The sequence below is a fragment of the Oryzias latipes genome, chromosome 24 (assembly GCF_002234675.1).
Source record: "Oryzias latipes chromosome 24, ASM223467v1".
Taxonomy (NCBI): Eukaryota; Metazoa; Chordata; class Actinopteri; order Beloniformes; family Adrianichthyidae; genus Oryzias; species Oryzias latipes.
In genome coordinates, this window is record NC_019882.2 from 19,302,059 (window position 1) to 19,321,104 (window position 19,046).

At 44.3% G+C, this 19,046-nt stretch overlaps 1 protein-coding gene across 2 annotated transcripts in view; it reads right to left on the bottom strand.

Annotated features, from left to right (window-relative positions):
- Positions 1 to 385: 385 nt before the first annotated feature.
- The window catches only part of LOC101155738 (protein jagged-2), a 40,606-nt gene continuing 21,945 nt past the window's right edge, over positions 386 to 19,046 (bottom strand). The window contains exons 5-26 of one of the 2 annotated variants that reach the window (XM_023952889.1): positions 18,889 to 18,949; positions 16,924 to 17,054; positions 14,994 to 15,113; positions 14,736 to 14,849; positions 14,499 to 14,612; positions 12,597 to 12,710; positions 12,220 to 12,263; positions 11,950 to 12,123; positions 9,231 to 9,393; positions 9,000 to 9,161; positions 8,370 to 8,483; positions 8,184 to 8,297; positions 7,994 to 8,107; positions 7,684 to 7,800; positions 6,789 to 6,816; positions 6,198 to 6,283; positions 4,705 to 4,818; positions 4,479 to 4,594; positions 3,222 to 3,479; positions 3,019 to 3,150; positions 2,784 to 2,934; positions 386 to 2,704 (exon numbers count right to left, since the gene is read on the bottom strand). In XM_023952889.1, coding sequence (XP_023808657.1) covers positions 2,211 to 2,704; positions 2,784 to 2,934; positions 3,019 to 3,150; positions 3,222 to 3,479; positions 4,479 to 4,594; positions 4,705 to 4,818; positions 6,198 to 6,283; positions 6,789 to 6,816; positions 7,684 to 7,800; positions 7,994 to 8,107; positions 8,184 to 8,297; positions 8,370 to 8,483; positions 9,000 to 9,161; positions 9,231 to 9,393; positions 11,950 to 12,123; positions 12,220 to 12,263; positions 12,597 to 12,710; positions 14,499 to 14,612; positions 14,736 to 14,849; positions 14,994 to 15,113; positions 16,924 to 17,054; positions 18,889 to 18,949 — 3,035 coding nt within the window. In that variant the 3' untranslated portion in view covers positions 386 to 2,210. The remainder of the gene's footprint in view (positions 2,705 to 2,783; positions 2,935 to 3,018; positions 3,151 to 3,221; positions 3,480 to 4,478; positions 4,595 to 4,704; positions 4,819 to 6,197; positions 6,284 to 6,788; positions 6,817 to 7,683; positions 7,801 to 7,993; positions 8,108 to 8,183; positions 8,298 to 8,369; positions 8,484 to 8,999; positions 9,162 to 9,230; positions 9,394 to 11,949; positions 12,124 to 12,219; positions 12,264 to 12,596; positions 12,711 to 14,498; positions 14,613 to 14,735; positions 14,850 to 14,993; positions 15,114 to 16,923; positions 17,055 to 18,888; positions 18,950 to 19,046) is intronic. The other variant, XM_023952890.1, reaches the window with a different exon arrangement.

The following is a 19,046-nucleotide window of genomic DNA, read 5'->3' on the forward strand; positions in this document are numbered from 1 at the left end:
GCCTCCCACTATCCCAACCCCAGAAGTGAACCAGGGCTCCCCAAAGGAGACCCACCCCCAGGCAATCACCCGCCCACCCCGTGGGAAGTCCAGTAAAGAACAAGGCAGGGGCCACCCCCCACCCCCCACACACAAAAAGTGGGAGCCCCACAGGTGGGTGTTATGGTTGGTTTTCAATGCTATTCATGTTGCTAACACTTTTAAGAGGGATTTTAGCTTAGTGCTAAAGGTATTAGCTAAAGTAGCTAAAACTGCATTCTACTGGGACAATCCTCTGCATTTTAAACTTTTTTAATAAAAAGTTTTATGTTAGGATGCTAATACTTGTGCAAAGTTGCTAAATAAAAATCAAGTTTCTGCACTAGAAGCATTACAAGTGTCATCACAATGTGTCAAAACTGCTTTAATAAATAAGTAGGATGAATATTAAAGGACATTGAAACATCCACTGAAAGAATGGAAACTTGTTTTGCTCTTTACTTTGTACAAAATTTTTCGTATGTCCCTTGTACAATAAAACATATACAATATGCATATTCTGCGTTTAACACCAGCAGTGAATGTGCCTTTAATTCTTTATTTTGTCCCGTCCCATTTACAGAAATACAATGGCTTTTTAAACAATGAAATGGTGTGAAAGGGAGGTAAAACTGTCATTTGAAACTGAGCTGATAACACAATTGCTTGATGGAAAAGAAAAGAAAAAAATCTGCAAACATTGTTCCCTTCATTAAAGCCTTTGAACCAAACATGAAGCTATAGTAAGACACCCACATTTGACCTACTGACATCCACATTCATAATCACTCAAAACTCCTATGATGGATTATTTTTTCCTCTTTTTTTATTCCCACTCCTGAGCCATCAAGTGTTTTATCCTGGAAACCTTTACTCAGGCGAATAAAACACGCCACGATACACCACACAATCTTTCCTTAATAGTGAAAATAACAAAACACAAAAAAAAAAAAAAAGAATTGATAACACAAATAACGCATAAATAATTAAGGCACCTGAAACAAAAGGGTTTGTGATGGGTTTAGGAATGGTTTTTTTTTTAAGGCTATGATGTTGGCAGCTTTTACCATTTCTTTTTTTAAACTAAAACCAGCAAACTTGTAAAGAAGATCAAGAATAAAAATAAAAATAATAAAATTGAATTTGGGAGCATTTTTGCCAGATAAACCCATAAACTTAAAATAAATTATGACTTTGCAACTGAAACTCAGAACTAAAAGACAAACCATTTGTAAACCCTTCAGAAATTCCTTTATTGGTGGTACCTCTGTGTAAAGGTTCTTAACAGTGGGACTCTGTATATTAATGGTTATAAAACCTGTCTATTTCGACTGACATAAATAAAAGGAATGGCATTGTAAAAAAATAATAAAAATGTGTGACTTGTCTTTAAGTTACTCATTTCAAATATACACAGCGACTCCTTTAGTATTTACACATATGTACAGAGTAGTCATTTTTCGGTTTCCATCAAATACCTTGAATGGCGTTGCTGCAAAGTTGAATGTTTTAAACGTATCCCTTTGAGATCGGAACGAGGAGGTCAAACTGGGCAGCACGACTCGGAGCCTCCAAATGGCTCTTAGAAAGGCACTTGCTACCAACTCAAATACTGCAAACAAAAAAATAGATATATATATTTATATATTTATATTTCCTTAAACAGAGCTTTTAGCCAACTGAGAGACAGGAGAAAAAAATGGAAGGCCACATCATAGGCACTGGGTTTTTCTGTCCCTGCTCCCCGCCCCCTCCAGGCCAAACGTTTTGGTAAGGCTGGCTCGTGACGGCCACAAGAGGATCGGTGGGTGTGTCCCTTAATCTGCCCCAACAGACGCCGGAAAAGGAGTTCGCCGACAACTGAACAAAAATCATAGCCGTCTGTAAACAAACACATTTTTTTCGTTTTTTTTTTCTTTTGTTTTTTTTTACAGTTTCTTTTAATCTGTTTCCACTGTTCCATTCAACTCTTCCACCAAAACAATGCGGAAAGCTTCCTCTGCCTCCTGAAACGGGGTCAGCGTTTCAACGCCTTCTGTGAGAAAAGAAACGAAGCACAAAAACAAAAAAAAATGTCCAAACATAAAAAAACAAAGCAAAGAATGGCTTTTATGAAACAAAGCCTTATTCCCAAAAGAGGTCCAAAACTTAGAATAGTTGCAGCTTTTCTTGCTTCCGCGTGGTTCAAAGTCTTATACACAAGGGTCTCTGAGCTCCTTCCGGCGGTTATCTTTGGGGCTGTAGCCGTGGGTCCGGTGGGGCGCTTTGAGGGGCGAGCTGGAACTGTGCGTGGTACAGATCACCGCTCCACTGGACTGCACCGCAGTCTTAGAGTACTTATAAATCAGCTGCTTTCCCGCCTCAGCCCCGCCACACTCCTCCTCAAGCTCCCCTTCCGACTCCTCGCCCTCCTCCTCCTCCTCCTCCTCCTCACATGTCCCTGAGGAGGGGCCCATGAGCTTTTTGCGCTCCTGTTCTGCCTCCCTGTTGCTCTCCTTCACCTGCTGCTGCTCCCGGCCCACAACAAGGCGCAGCTGCTCCCACTGGTTGTTGACGCTGTCATCTGCAGGTGACTGCGAGGCCTGCTGCCGCTGTTTTCTCCGCTTGCGTGTCCACCACACGCACACCATGATGCAGAAGAGGCAGAGCAGGAGGAAGACGATGCACAGAAGCGGCACCAGGTAATCTGTTGGATATCAAGGATGAAAATGAACAGAGACCCCAGCATTGAGCCATGGGGTGCTCCTTTCCTGAACATTACTCACCCACTGAAGGGGGCATGACCTGCGTTTCCACTTTGACCTCTATGACCGCGAGCATTATGGTGCTGTTGTGCCGTTTGGACAACGTGCCTACAATGGCGCTGGCCGTCTCCTGGATCAGACTGTGGTCTGGCAGATCCTCAGGATGGTAAGACTACAATCAAAGTTAAGACAAAAACCATAAGAAGTGTGGACTTTAGACAACATTTAAAAAGGGGACCACATTAAAGTTGCTTACGATAGCAACCTCTACAGCGTCCTGGTTTGTATAAGAGAGGTCACAGAGCAGTTGAAGGGTGTGGTCTTTTGCGAGTCTTCTGGTGTCGGGAAGGTACCTCAACTCAAAGCAAATACTCTCCACTGTTGTCCCCTACAGACAAAAGGCAAACATCAGAACAAGTCCAGATGAAAAGCAACAAGAAAATGAAGACGTAAACTCACCGCTGGTACTTTCTGTTTGTTGAAAACCAGCGTAATGCGGCCGCAGCTGTTGTCCAAATGGTTGCTGTTTGGTTGGCATTTTGTTGTCAGTTGAGGAGGAGAGGACCCAGTAATGGAGCAAACCCCCCACTGATGGCAAGGGGGAGAGAAGCAGGTGTAATAACTGTGCTCCAGACACTCCTGTCCCGCTGGGCAGGAGAACCGTCGCAGGTCGTGGTCTGTTTGCTCAAGGTGACAGGGACGCCGACCGCACAGCACCTTCAACATCAGAGACATAAAAACCATCACCAACCTTAAACAAGCAGGCGGGACAGCCATAGGCCAACTTATTCATCCCTTAATTCAAAGGTTAGCACATAAAATAAACACCCGAAACCTTCTGCTACGTGTTGCTACGATGAACGCAGGTTCTTTAGCCCATGGTGTTTACAGGACAATCGCTACCCAATACTAGCCCAAGTACCAACAGTCGGAAAAGGTTTGGTGTGAAATGTCGAAATCTGGTGAATCTCGCACCAGGCTTTCCCTTTCACAGCTCTATTCCAATATATGAAAGACTTAGTGTCAGAATTCTAGCCGGGCACAACTCAGTTATTCAAATCTCCTCCATGATCAATTTTTATACGGCTGGCACTTCCGTGATGATCAGAATCCTGATTGGTACACTTCAACCTGCCCTAACTGTCAAAGTGCGTTCAATGGCTGCACGTTTGGTAGGTAGAGCCTGAAAATGGACTTAAAAACTTAAACAGTGATGCGTGAATGTCATTTTTGAAAGTGGAAGCCCAAAATGCGCATCTACACGTGTCTGCACGGCCCCACACGGGACTGCAACAAAATTCTAAAATAGAAGTGGAGGCAAATTTAAAACCTGGTTGATAATGAGAACTAACAATGCCAGATGCAGTATGCGATCGTGGACATGCAGCTGGAGACATCAGCAGCTTTATTGAATCAAAGTGATGCATCTTGGTCAGCCCTAGAAGAGTTCAACAAACTCCTTCCTGATTGTGTCTCCAACACAGTTTTCTAATTCAACAAACAGACTTGATAGAAAACTTGACAGTTCCCATTTTACAAAATTTGAATAGTTTCATTTTAGACATCAAAGCCTTTTTTTCCAAAAGAAGCTCAGTGTGCAAGTATTCTACACAGTCTGACTAACACAACTGTGAAGATATCTGCAGAGAAACACTGTAGGAAAAGGTTGCAGAGGAAAACGTTAATCCTTCTCGTGGGTTTGATGGATTCGTTTACCTTTGTGCAGTGGACTTTGCTGTCAATGCAGTGACAGCTGTTGCACTCCTCTTCCCAGTGGCTGCCATGTGGAAAAGGCAGGCCAGCATAGTGGCAAGTCTTTCCAAAACCTATGACTGCAAGCAGACAAAAAGAAAAATGATTCTGAAGGAGGCGTTTGCATTACCGATAGTTGAATTAACGACACGATTGACTTTTGACTAAACTGAACAAATGTTGCATTTACATTCTTGGCAACGAACTCCTGTTCTGCCCAGAGGACAGATGCAGCGGTAACCGTTGATCTCATCCACACAAGTGGCTCCATAGGCGCAGGGAGAGGACTGGCACTCATTTATGTCTACAGTAAAAACAAGAGCCAATGCTTTAATGCGGACAACAGAGAGCCAATTTAGGATGTTAAAAAAGCTATCACCACTTTCTGAACAGTAAACTGTACAGCAGCACGTCAACATGGGTATCGCTAAAATACAGCTACCAACTAGAACGTCCCAGTCTAAGTAAGGGCGGACACTACAGCAAAGCCATTGAACTGGAAATAGCTGCAACTATATATTGATAGATTTTTGTAGACAAGTAAAAACAGTTCTACTTAAAATTTAGAAGTAAAGATGAAAGAGAACAGTGATAAATAAATAAAGCATTTTAGATTATGGATTGATGGAGCTACATCGAGAGATTCATAGAGAAATCGATAAATAAGACATGCATAGAGAGATTGATGGAGATGAAGAGATAGATAGAGATCAATGGAGATGCATAGAGGGATCTATCATAGATAGACTATCATAGACTTTAATCATTCTGAAGGAAATTGTTGGCCACTTTATTTTACTTTGGCTAAATCTGAGGCTTAGCTGCAGCCTAGGTGAAGCCCCAATCATTGAATTTATAGTCTGTGGAGCTAAGGTACCACTTGGTACTTGGTAGAGCCATGACTCAACCAGATGAGGCCAAAGTAGCTTATTTAGCACTTTTTTAAGTCCCGTGAATTTTTTTTAAATGAAACCATTTCATTGCTTTATTGTGCCGTCTTTTCCGCATTAGGCACACTTAAAACCACTTAAAGGCTTGACTAAATGATGGACTCCTGTCACGCGTAATGCACCTTACCTTAAATTTGAGATAAGTTTTTATAAGGTTCATCTTAAATGACAATTTTGAAAATGGATCTATCATTGACAGTGCGTCTTATAATTTGGTGTGCCCTATAGTGCAGGAAATACGGTTAATTAGAAATGTTTTAATGACCAACTGAAAGCCACGGTAAACATCTACCAGTTATAAAGTCGTTCACAGGTTTAGTGGATTCAAAGGCCTCAGGGCTCGTCCTACATTTGATGCTACAAAATTCTCAGAGCCAGACTTCCTCAAAACTCAGCAGGGGCCTTCAGTCATTGTAAACCAGATTATGGCACAAGCACAGTTTGGATGAGAAAACCCCACTACAAAGGTGAACGCCACCCAGCCAAAACAAAGAGACAGAGAGGGAAAATTTCAGGGTCACTGGGTAATTTGTCTTCAGTGTGCAAATGTGCGACTGTGTGAGTACGGAGGAGGGAGGACCTCTGACCCCTGAGGCGTGAAGGAACAAAAAAAGAAGGGTAAAGGGCCTTGCATTTAGGTGTCAATGTGTCCATCTAATCCTCGTCCTCCTTCCAAGCACTGTTCTGGTTAAATCTACCCATATTCATGTCTCGCTGGTGTTGTTCAACTCACTGATTCTGCAGTCGGGTCCAGCGAAACCGGGGGCGCACTCGCAGCGGAACCAGTTGACCCCATCCACACAGATGCCGCCGTTGTAACTGGGAAAAGGAGAGATGGGAATGTAGACGCGGCTGTGCATCCTTTCCAGCTGTGTGCATGGGGCAGTCATGGGGTCACAAAGACCAATTCAGCTCATCAATACAAGCCTCCACCTTTCACATGCTAATAGGCGTGTCCGGGCCTTCCCCTCCCCTTATCTCATCATGCCTCCATTTCATACCTCCTCAAAGACCAGAACAACCCCCCCCCCCCCCCCCCCCACCTCGGGAAGAATGTACAACCCCTCCTCCCACCCCCCTCCCCAAACTGCATTCACCATGGGGTAGGTAGGGTAGGACTCTTGTCTTCTCCACTAAACTCCCACCTCTCACTGTCCTATTCAATACCCAACCCTCTCCACTTAAAAAATACCCCCCCCCCCTCCCAACCAGCATCCTTTTGAGGCTAGCTTTAACTTCCAGTGCTCTCTAGCGGCCCTTCACCCCCAGAGGATGAAAATGTGTGCATGTCACAGGGGCGTGAAAGGCGAGAAACATTACTTACCACGGATGAGGGTTGCAGTCGTCCGTGTCTGTAGAAGAAAAGAGATTTCTGGTTGAGCTTCTGTGGCGTCTTGTTATTTTGACTTAATATTATTTGTCATATTTGTTTAGATTTAACAATCAGCCGCGGCGTCCTCACCGACCCCAATAATAATGACAGGATGTGGTGTCAGGTCGGCTAAACTGAGACATCGTTGCAGGTTGAATAGAACAGAGTCCGGTAACTCCCTTTACCCTTTTCAACTACCCTAACTAACTGTTTATGCAATTACTGGGATTCTAGCCGACTGAAGTGGAGGAAAGCAGCCTTTTGGCGACATGCAACACTTTATCGTAGTAAGATGCTTACAAAAAACAACGTAAATCAGCGTTAACCTCATGAACGGTTGAAGAGCTCCAGTTGTTACAGGTCAAAGGGTGTGGATTGTATAGGTGTTAAAGGGTTAACCACAGAGAGTAAAACTGGTGTTTTTATTTAAAAATAATAATAATAATACCCAAGTGACCAGTGTTTGAAAGTTCGTGGTTTTACAAGGCAGTTATTTCAATTCAATTTTTGGTTTTGTTACTGTAGGCGCAGAGGAAGAACACAATGAAAGGAAAGTGGATAGCATTCTCCGTCTACTTGAATAGAATTTTTCACGTGTACGCATCTGAGTTCTGGTCAGACTACTGGACCATATCAGGCAGTAATCAAAGAGGATTACCAAAAACGTTTAGGCAAGGCCATTCCAAACTGGCTGGTGCTGTTAAAGTGCAATATGAATGTCAATCTGGTCAAATTCAATTCAATTCCTTCTGATTTTCTGCTTTTTCAAACAGACCGTCAAATGACCCAAACATCCTCTGCGTACACAAACACCATATCAGGTAAATAAGTATTTTAGATGACTGACTCTGTCCACAGGTGGGGCCCTCCCATCCGTCTTTACAGATGCATGAGAAGGCGTCTCCTCCTCCCACACAGGTCCCGCCGTTGGAGCAAGGACTGGAGGCGCACGAGCTGTTCTTGGCTGTGGAGAAAAGACAAAAACTGAATATTAAAAACAGATGAAAACCACAAAAAAAAAAGGTCTGTGAGTCAAATTTGAAGAATATGAAACTAAAAGGGACAACATACAACCAAAAATGAGCTACAACAGCTTTTCCAAGAAGGCAGATGTTAAAGATAAAAGACGTCACAAAGCGGACGACAAAAGCCCTCACCTATGTTGCAGGTGTTCCCGCCCCATCCGGGAAGGCAGGCACAGCGGAAGGCGTCGCCGTGGTCATAGCAGGTTCCTCCGTTACTGCAGGTGGTCTCATCACACTGACTCTCACCTGAGACAAACAAGCATTAATTCACGGTCGCCTGGCTTGGACGAAAGGGAGGCCGCAGGAAGAAAGCCTCACTCACGGGAATGACACGTCTTCCCCTTCCAGCTGTTCGCACAGTCGCAGTAAAAGTCGTTGACCAGATCGACGCAGCGGCCGCCGTTTTTACATGGGTTGTGTCTGCATTCGTTCACCTCTGACAGAGAAAGGGGTTCAGTTTTTTAGACGGAAGAAATGCTTCGGTACGAAGCGGAGGAGAGGAACTCACCGAGGTCACAGAGTTCACCTTCCCAGCCGTCTGGACAGAAGCACTGGAAGGAGTTGACCCCGTCGATGCAGGTTCCCCCATTCCTGCAGGGGTTGCTGGTGCAGTCATTTATATCTACAGAAAGACATTTCCATTTGAAAAAAATCAGACTTTGAAACATTCTTACATTAAAAAATAAAATAAATGGTAAAAATATATATATATATATATATATATATATATATATATATATATATATATATATATATATATATATATATATATATATATATATATATATATTTTGTTATTATTTTCAATACATCTCAAGTTCTTGTATGGAGGGAAATTATGTAATTTTGCCTAAAGATAGTTCTGAATAGAAGTGTTAGACATCTCAAATGCTCAATTTTAAAACTAAAGTAAACTATAACCAATAGTAAATTGGGTGTTTATTTAGTCAAAGTATTTTTATATACATTTATTTCAAATAAATATTAAAACATGTATTTATTATTAAAAATGTACAGAAAGATGGATCAGTTATGGGTTTATTATATTTCCTGCCTGTATTTGGTGACATTTATGAATGTATTTACCATCTTGATCAAAAAAATTGGGTTGTTTCCTAAAGGCCTCTAAGTCACTTACTCTCATGACAGTAGATGCCGCTGAAGCCGGGGTCACAGATGCAGCTGAAGTTGCCTCCTGGCTGACTGACGCAGCGCCCGTGCGGCCGGCAGACGTTTGATGCTATGTGCTGCACTCCATACGAATCGTTGGTCGCTATCGCAATGGTGCAGATGTCGATGGCTGGAAGAGGAGGTTTCATTATTTGTTTGTTCTGGTTCCAGTCGTGGTTCCATGTGCCACGGTGGTCACCTTGACAGGAGGGGGTGTGGCATTTCTCTTTAAGGCGCTCGCAGGTCTTGCCCTCGTAGCCTTCAGGGCAGGCGCAGTAGAAATCCTGGTCCATGCTGTGGCACGTGGCTCCGTTCTCGCATGGGTCTGGATCACAAGCGTCCGAGGGCAACCAGCTGGAGATCTGTGGGAACAAGACGCATAGCGATAAAAAAATTTTTTTTAAAAAGGAAGTCAGATCCTCATCAGACATATAAAGGCACATTGGCGTCGGTTTAAAGGCTAAAACACCAAATATTTGCCAAGAGTGGAGTGAACGCAGCTCGCCACTCCCCTGGGTGATGGGTCAGACGCATTGACTGTATAAGAGAACTGGACCGAGCAAGCAAAATGGTCTACTTCCAACTCCAACCAAATAGCCATTTAAGTCGCCATGTTGGAGCCAGTCAACATCAGTAGGCAGTAATTGGTCCTAATCGGTCCGAGTCCTCCTCTCTATGGCAACCACTCCCGCCAATTAGGAGTGAGCTTGTTATAAGTCCACAGTCCTACAACTCAAAAGTGGGCTACATTAAATCTGTCAAATGTTTTGAACACCGGACATGGGGGCCAGAAAGCACCACATACTTTTATTAAGGCATCTGATTGGTCAGTTTATAATTCGAATAACTTTAGCTACAAAAAAAGCATCATGAAAAAAATGAGGATTATCAAGAACATGTTAAAAAAGGAATCCGTGTAGGAATGGCTAATCTGACCAATAGGATATATTAAGTAAACAAACAACATGAACAAACACAGGATATGCTTAAAGATGAAAATAAAATCCTCCAAGAATTCCCATCTGTAATATAATCTGGGGCTCCATGTTCTTCTGGAGCTTTTTCCTGCCATTCAGGCACTAAATTGGATCTTGGAAGTCAGTTGCGGGGAGACGCGGGATTCTCCGCTTCAACAAGCGCTCTTAAAGTGCAGGCTTTATCCCATGCTCCCGGCTGAGACACAAAAAGACAGCAGGAGAGGCTGGAGTCTGCGTAGATGAGCAGCTTAGCGGGCCAGAGTCAGCGCCGCAGCGGACAACAAAGCAAAGGTAAGCAGATGAGTAAAGTAAGCTTAGAACCTCCAGCTAAGCTTGTGGAGGGAATCCATCCCTTTGGTTTCACATCTCTGCCTAATCCTGCAAATTTATTCCGAGAGAAAACCTTCGACAAGAACACAGAGTGAGAAATGGAGAACACAAGAGGCTGAAGATCCATTATAAGGGAGAATGAGGCTTTGTTGCAAAACCCCGAGCCAAATGAAAGGACTCCTGATTTTGTTTTAGGGTTCAAACCCTCAACCCTGAAAGTCCATTGAAGCAGGAACTGGTTCTGGTTTTATTTGATCGTTTTCTCTCTTCTTTAGAAATGGATTAGGACTCTGTCATAAACTGGGTTGCACAATCAAACTTTTCCAAACCCAAGATACTAATCAGAGAAATATGATGCTGGGGGCGTCGTCGTTTTGGCACGACAGAACAGGAATGCGCACCTTGCCACAGCAGGCACTGGAGCACTGTAGTATGCGGGTATCCAGCGCCGCCTCATTCAGAGAGGCTCAAATTCACGCTGGAGCTTCTAAATCAGGATTGGCTCCAAACCAGCAACGCCCTCCATCCAGAGCCCAGAGATGCAGCTCACAGTCCGCCTGACAATCCACATGCGGATGAACAGCAAGGGTTAGAAGATAATGGCTGCAGGGCCTTCCATATGATTTGGCCAACTCCTTAGTTATTTAATACATGTAACCCCTTACAGATGCACTAAATTCACCAAATTTGGAATAAACGTCAACATGGATGGATTTTCCAGTAGCGTCAATGACTTCAACAATAAATATTTGCCATATTTTGCCATAAGGTTCTCATTCATCCAGGTGCCAAGGTCTTGGAGTTGTCATCTGGACTTATGGTCCTACTGAAGCATTTCGCAACTCATCCAAGTAGCTTCGACAGTCTTTTCGCCATAGCAACACAATTGGGTTGAATAGAGAACTCATAACGAAAAGAGTTCAGAAACACAGCGATCACCGAGTAATTGTGTAGTAATCAGGTGAAAAAAAACATACTTGGTTGATACATGGTTTAGTCCTTCAACCATTAACCATTTATGTAAGACCACATTGGTAACAGATGTTGTGAAAACCTTTTCAAAACGAAACAAACTGGTTTTGATATCAAACTGAAAAGAACCAATACAGAGTCAAACCTCAAGAACGCGACTCGATTTGGTAAATGTCGCACACGCAAACAAACCACGAGGCAGAAACCGGACTTTATATCAGAGTTTTGTCCTTAACAGAGGGGTGGAAATGTTGATACATTTTGACATCTGATTATCTGTGCCTGCGGTAGACCCATCAGTTTGTCGTATGAACAACAAACACAATATCACATCTCAAGTCAAAGTCCCATAACATACCTGGGTGTGACATTTGTTATCCACTTACTCAGAAATGCAAATTAATCTCAGTTTTGCTTTATATTTTAACTCCATCAGAAAAAAGGCCAAAAAAACACCAAAAACACAAGGGTCTCTAATGTTGAGTGTCAAGGAGGCATCGGGTCCCATTTTTGGACTCTTTCTTATGACTTGAAAGTGGATTTGAACCCACAACCTAACAGGGTGGACACTCTTCCAATAGGCTACTAGTATCTTTTTCAATGGATAAATGACATTGATCCATCAGAAAGGAAACTCACCTCACACAGTTGACCAGAAAATTCGGGCGGGCATTTGCAAACGAATCTGTCCAGCAGCATGTGGCACTGGCCCCCGTTCAGGCAGGGCCCGCTGTCGCACTTGTTCTTCCGGACATTACAGTGAGCCCCCGTGAAACCAGGACGGCACTGGCAGAAGACACCTCTGGGACCCTTCTAAAGAACCCACAAACACACAATCAGAGGGTCAGACGGGTGTACCCAACATTTGTCCACGGTCTTTGTCAAGAAAGTAGAGGACGGGAAACCCACCTTGCATGTTGCCCCATTCTGGCACCGACCGCAACTGTTGACGTCTGAAGAACACAAGAACGAAGTCATTGGAGTCAGTATTCGAGTCTTTCCTAAATGATGCCGACTCTACAGTACAAGAGGTTCAAGGTGAGTCAAAGTTTGAAAAAGAAACAAGTGAGGGCAGGACAGTCCGCGGAAGCAATGCACGTAAGGCGGGCATGCGTGATAAAGCCGGAATTTCAGTTCAATGAGGCAGGAGAGAACCTGCTGTAACCACATGTGGGAAAGTGAAGACCTATACGTCATGAGAGCGTGTTCAGGAAGTGAGGGAAAGCTCCAAAATAAGAGACTTGTTAATGGAAGGAGGAGAATGCACTTTAGCGAGAAATACTGACTTATGTCACAGTTCTGTCCAGACCATCCCCGAAAACAGTTGCAGTGATATCCACCAATCAAATTTTTGCAAGCGTTAGCGTTCACACAGGGCTGTCCTGCACACTCATTCGCATCTGTGAAGGCAGGAGGCAGAAGGAGTCCATGAATTGAAAACCAACCAGAGGAAAAGGCAGGCAGAGGTGAAACTCCGGTACTGGAACCTGACTAAAACTTCTCCGGGTTATAAAACTCTCCGGTCCGCACCTTCACTAAAGCTCTGTTAGGTGAAGAATTTAACCCACACCACTGTTCTAGCACGGATAAACCTAAGTTGGGTGGAGAAGACTCAAACAAAGATTCATTTTTACCATTCAGGATCTAATTTGGATTATTAATCCAATGACATTGATATATTACAATGGAGGTGGAACTTCTCATGCTACACCACATTTTTCCATTAGCGGTTTAAAAGATTTGCAATATGGGATACTGGATTTGGTTTCAGTTGGGATACAGTCGTAACAGGCATCTTCATTCACACTGCAGTGGATTGTACCAAGATAGAGACGCTTTGATCTAGACTAGAGTTCCAATGAGTTTTCACTGCCGTTAAAAAAAGCTATTGGAAAAAGACTCCAGACACGATTGAATGGCTCACTTAGAAATGGCTCCTGAACAGATTTATATCGTAGATATCTCCCCAAAAAGCAAATATTTCTCAGCATGCACCTGCATTTATCAGGTTATTTCATAGTTTTAAATTTGTGCATGCGCAAAGGAAACGCTCAAAGCTGAAAATGAGAGACCCTGGATTGCATGCGGCATCCAAGGCAACCATGGTTTTCTTTTGGAGTAAACATCAGGAACAACAACATGTTGTCCAATTTGCGGAAGTATTCAAAACCAAATAGCAAATCTAACGCTACAACCGTTGGTGCCACCATGTTTACCAAGTACAGACCCATGGAGGATTTTAAGCAACAGGAAATAGGATTTCTTTTGTTGTCTGTATATGGAGATGCAAGTTTTAGATCATGGACTCAAAACATGTAGAACAGAACTTTTTTGAGCTGTGGTCTTTAGTTTCTATTTTTTAAGTTCTCTAAATGTCCTTCCTTCATTCTGTAAAACTTTAAAAACTGTTCATCAAGGTGAAAACCTGCATCAATATATGAGAACCAAACTGAACTGTAGCAACAGTCACTTCACTGTTTTAGGGAACGCCTTCTAAGGACTTTTGGGTCACATTTAAATGGAATCAATTCAGTGACCAAATAGTAAAAGCCCTGAAATAATCAACTTCAAGTTAAAACTCAGCCACTGAAGGTTTGGGGAAACTTTACTCTGCAACCTCATCAGTCTGCAGGGAGTCCTGCGGCACATCCACCCGTTTGAAACCCAAGATTCCACACACAAACAGCCACGGCGGGCCAGGTAAGACGGGAGGTCTATGGCATCCTGTAAGCCGAGCTCTCAGCTGGTCAGACGACACCGGACTCTTGGGATCTTTTTCCTGCCTTTACCTCCACTACGTACACAGGCACACAAACACTAATCATCAGAAAGCATTTGCTGGATTGGTGGCGGCCACGTCCGCCCACCCGCCGCCAAGTTGGGCGAGAATTCCATCACATCGACGATCGAGCGGCCGGATAGGGACGGCTTCGCCGCTCATGAAGTCATTAAGGAAAGAGAAAGCGGGGAGGCAGCCAGCTCATCCAGGATATTGATGGCTTGTACGCTGGCCATGTGGTCAGGTTGCAGGCTGAACATTTTGATTCACAAATACAGAGTCCCGAGAGACCAGAGTTCACTCCGCTCATTACCTGACCCTCTACAAACGAGGGGGGAAAAAAAAGAGCAAGAAAACAAAAACCATGCAGGAACAAAATGAGCTAAAAATAAAGTGAACGCTTGCTCACCGATTTGGCAGGTCTTCCCTTGCCATTGTGGAGGGCACACACACTCAAACCCCCCCTCCAGGTTCACGCAGGTTCCACCGTGAGCACATGGAGCAGACGAGCACTCGTTCAAATCTGTGGGAAAACAAACGGAATCGGGCTCAGGACGGATATTAACATTTCTCTTTAATTGAAGGCCGATACATGAAAGCTCGTCTGAAGAGTTAGATCGAGGCGGAGGGGAGGAACTGGTCTTACTCCGGGTGCAGGTTGGACCCTCCCAGCCCGGTGCACAGAGACACTCGTATCCGGTTTCAACTTCGTGGCATGACCCACCATTCATGCAGGGATTGGAAATGCAGACGTGCTCGACTAACGGGGAAAAGGGGCGTGGCCACAAAGAACAAAACAAAAATCTTACACTCTTGAATCATCTTTTTCAAACATTTCCTGAAAGATTTCTCTGTCACGACACGGTAACTGGAAGCGCTGAAATCTGTCCGGACGCCTCCTCACCGATCTCACAGTTCTTCCCAGAGAAGCCGCGCGGGCAGGCGCAGAAGTACTCGTCCGGTTCCGTGTTCATGCAGGTTCCTCCGTTGACACACGGCTGGTGGCGACCGCAGTAGTTCAAGTCTGAAGAGGGAAAGCACAAATAGACGTAATGAACCCAGTTCAGTCCAACGGTATTCCAGCAAAAATTGGCTGACGCTACAGATTTCTTTAACTGTTTAGGAAAAAAAAAAGGTACATTGTTGTCGTCCAATTCGTCGCCTTGCAGGAAAATGTGCAAATCCTTCCTCTCCTGCCAAACTCACCATCCAGAAAACGGCTTCATGGTATCAGAAGCAAATTCGTAAAATGTCCACTCAGCTAACTTGAACCGACCCACGCTTTAGTTTAGAGAGCAAAGAAAGAAAGAAGGTGGTGATGACATGATCAAAACTAATTTAACACAGTATGTCACCAGTGACGCCTAAATAACACATGCTCTCTGTCCGATCTACTGTGATTACTGAAACATTTACGCAATTAAACTTCCAAGGGATTCCGAAGACTTTTGCCTGCTTCAGAATCTGCAGGAGCTACATTATTGCGCAAACACCTTAAGAGTTACGGTAGTTCAAAGGAGGAGCAAGGAGCACAAACTCCCGGTTTTATTTCTAATCCCCTGGACATTTGTCATTTTATTTAAATGAATTAATTTTTTTCCCCCCCCATTTACTGATCTATAAACTGAAGTGAAGACGGCAAAACCAAGCCTGGAGCTGAAGCTTTGCTCCGTGTACAGGCTGGTAAATAAATGAGAAGGGATCTGTCTCCACCTGGGGATCTCAGGACCCATTTTCTGATTCCGCGAAGAACTGGCTGTGACGAAGGGATGTTTGAGGGGGGTGGGGGGGAGGGGGGGGGGGGATCAGGTGTCCCTGCTGCTGCTGCTCAGGTCTCACGGCCAGTAAGACTATCCAGCTGCTGGCTTCCAGTCAGAGAACGGCAAGTAGGGAGGATGCAGGCCTCACATAAACGCCTCAAGCATGTGTTACAGAAGCGGCATGAAGGCAGTCTTTACTGCATACAACCAATGAGACTTAAGGAGGGAAAAAATGTTTGACAAACATCACTAGTTTGGTGGAATTTGTGCAATGGATTTGAAGAATTTTGTTCAGAAATGTTTGTTTTGTTAGTGTTCAAACATTAGCTTCTTCAAAAGAAGTTTTAAAGCTTTGAGTTTTCTTTACTTTATAAATACAATTGTAGAAACTGAAGAGGCTTTAGTGTAAAACATCAACTTTACCCTAGAAAAAAAAATAACTGAAGCTGCATCAAGTGTAATTGATGCACGGACTTGGAACATATTAACGCTTTCCTGTAGCTTTATTGGACTCTCCAGCTAATTTTCCATGAAGGATTTCATGTCGTTTAAAACATTTCTCAGCATTCTGTTAAAAAATTTTTTTTAAATAAAACTGAATTTGACATTAAAATATTGTTGGCACTGTTGGACTACATTTAAGCCGAGTTTCTTTCCACAGCTCATATTTAGAATGTCAACTTCACCAGTAATTAATTAAAAAAACTAAAATAATTAAAAATAATACATTAAAAAAGGTGATTATAAGGCAGGTACCTTCCAACGGCCATGTGTCGCCACACTGATGTAAAAGCTTTATAACACTAGGAATAAAAGATGTGTACTGCTTCGTTTTTCTCGCCGGGGCAATATAACGCCGGCCTGAGGGGAACATTTGCAACATTTTACTAACTTTACGTTTGCATTTGGGTGCAAAGCTGATTTGAAAAGTCTTTCTCTGCATCAGAATCATCTTTTTCGTGTTGATCGTCTAAACGGTTTGAGGTAGGTCAAAGAGCGCGGGTTGTTGAGGGGCGACATCTCAGGTGTTGAAGGGTTAATAATATATTTATGAATCATAGAAATCCTGCAAACCTTTTTCACAGAACAATCCGCCCCAGTTCCTTTCACAGTTGCATTGCCAGGGGAGCTTGCAGGTTCCGTGGACGCAGCCGGGGTGGAGCTCGCATTCGTCGCAGAACATCCCCTTCCAGCCAAATTGACACCTGGCAGACAAGGAAGCGTAAATGTGAAGCAAAATATGGCATTTGTAGGTTATAAGACACGTGGCTGCCAGACGAACCGTAAATAATTGGAAAATTCTAGATTTGAGGTACTTCATAAGTGGAGGCAGTTGAAGGTTTTTTTTTCCATTCTGCTAATTTTTCATCATTTCAGTGTACAGCACTTTGTGTTACAGAGTAAGAAAAGTGCTCTAGGAATAAAAGATTGATTTGATTTGAACCCTGGTCCTAGAGAGACACACACAACCCCAACTGCAGTTTCCATCCTTCATCGTCCTGATTCTCTGAATCAGACGGATTGACTGAACCCACCTGTTCCAGGTAAACAACAGCAGCCCAGGCAGCTGAGAGTCAGAGGGTTATTAGCTCTCGAGGAAACCTGATATACGTTTGAAGTGTTGTTGTTTTAAAACCCTGCAAAAGTCATTAAATCTGCAGAACTGAGGCTGGACTAAAGCATCAAAGTTGAGCAGTTGCGTTTAAAAAAAAAAACAACAACTCAGCATTGTTTCGTGCACCCTCACATCCTGATGACCCAAGAGCAAGCAGGCATGTCAGGTCAGGGGGGGTTAAGAATACTTCCAGCAGCTACCGTGCTCAGGTTTGAGTTTTGATGGGGGGGGGCTACTCCGGGAGCGAGACAAATGTGTTTACACAGCGCGAACGCGCACACACTCCTGCAGCTTCGCGACTCCATGGTTCTGAGGCTGCGGTGCCGCCAAGCCAGCTGTCTTGTCAACTGGATGCTATTTTGAGCCCCCACCCCCCCCAAAAAAAAGCAGACGGCACCACTGCCTCTAAACAAGACGAGGCCTTCGGAGATCCCTGCCCGTCTTGGGCATAATTGGCATGCTTCCACTCCGCGTTACCTTTAGGCCCGCATGACAGCACAAAGAATTTGGGGCAATATTTCCGCAGTGGATTAAAATATCCCGGCTTGCGATGGTAACCAAATAGTTGTGTGTATGGGGGGTGGGGGGTTGCTTTGCACATCCTGGCACTTTATGGAACAAGTCTTTGAAATGTGTTAGAACAGGTCTAATGCAGGCTAATAAAGCAGGCGCATGGCGTCTTTTGTGCTCGTCAAAAGCCTGAAGGCCGCGCTGCAAAGTGCATAAAATCCGGATGAAATAAAAGGGAATGAAAGGAAAGGGCAAATCGTTGAATGTCAGCCTGACAAACCCTTCCTGCTGCTAGTCTGGACATGTCACCTTTCCTGTTGAGGTGAGATGCAGGATGAGGAGGACATTCCTAAAAGGAGTTCTCCTGCAGCTTTCGGCCAAACCCTTTTCCCCTAATAATGGAAAAGAAAAGTGCGCGTTTCCATCCGACGGGATGCCGCACATCCTGGAAACGCGTTCCTTCAGGGACGCTCAGTGCCACCGTCAGTCACTTCCACATCAGGACATGTAAATAACAGCAGGGCTTTCATTTCCCGTCCCGCCTCTCCCTCCTTCAGCCCTGCAATGCAGACGAGTGGAGGGTTCTGACTATTCCCGGCACGTTCAATGGTCGAATTCATCCACTGCTTTTCTTCAGCCCAAAGTGCAGAGAGCTGAGGGGATGCTTGGTATTCTCAGGATGATTTGGGGCAGCTAAAAATACAAGGAGGCAGGCGGGGGCGTCTGCCTCTTTCCCCTCCTGAAACAAGGTTGAGATGCTCCCAGATAGAGGGGAAGCGGAAACTGCAGACTCTAAAACCCAAATGTTTGGCACAGATGCGGCCCGTCCGGTGGAGCCACGTCCAAATCCTGCTTCAAAAAGTGGGAGCGCGTCATCAACTGGAACGCCAACGAGCAGTGAGTGGGATTCTTACGTGCAGTCGCCCGGGACGGAGCAGCCACCGTGTAACAGGTTGCAACCTTGTTTGCAGATTGCTGCAGAAGAAAAGAGACACAGCAGTTAGGGGGATGGCATGGAGGGAGTGGGTGGTAAGTGGGGGGTGGGGGGGGCACAGGGGGTGGTGGGTAAAGC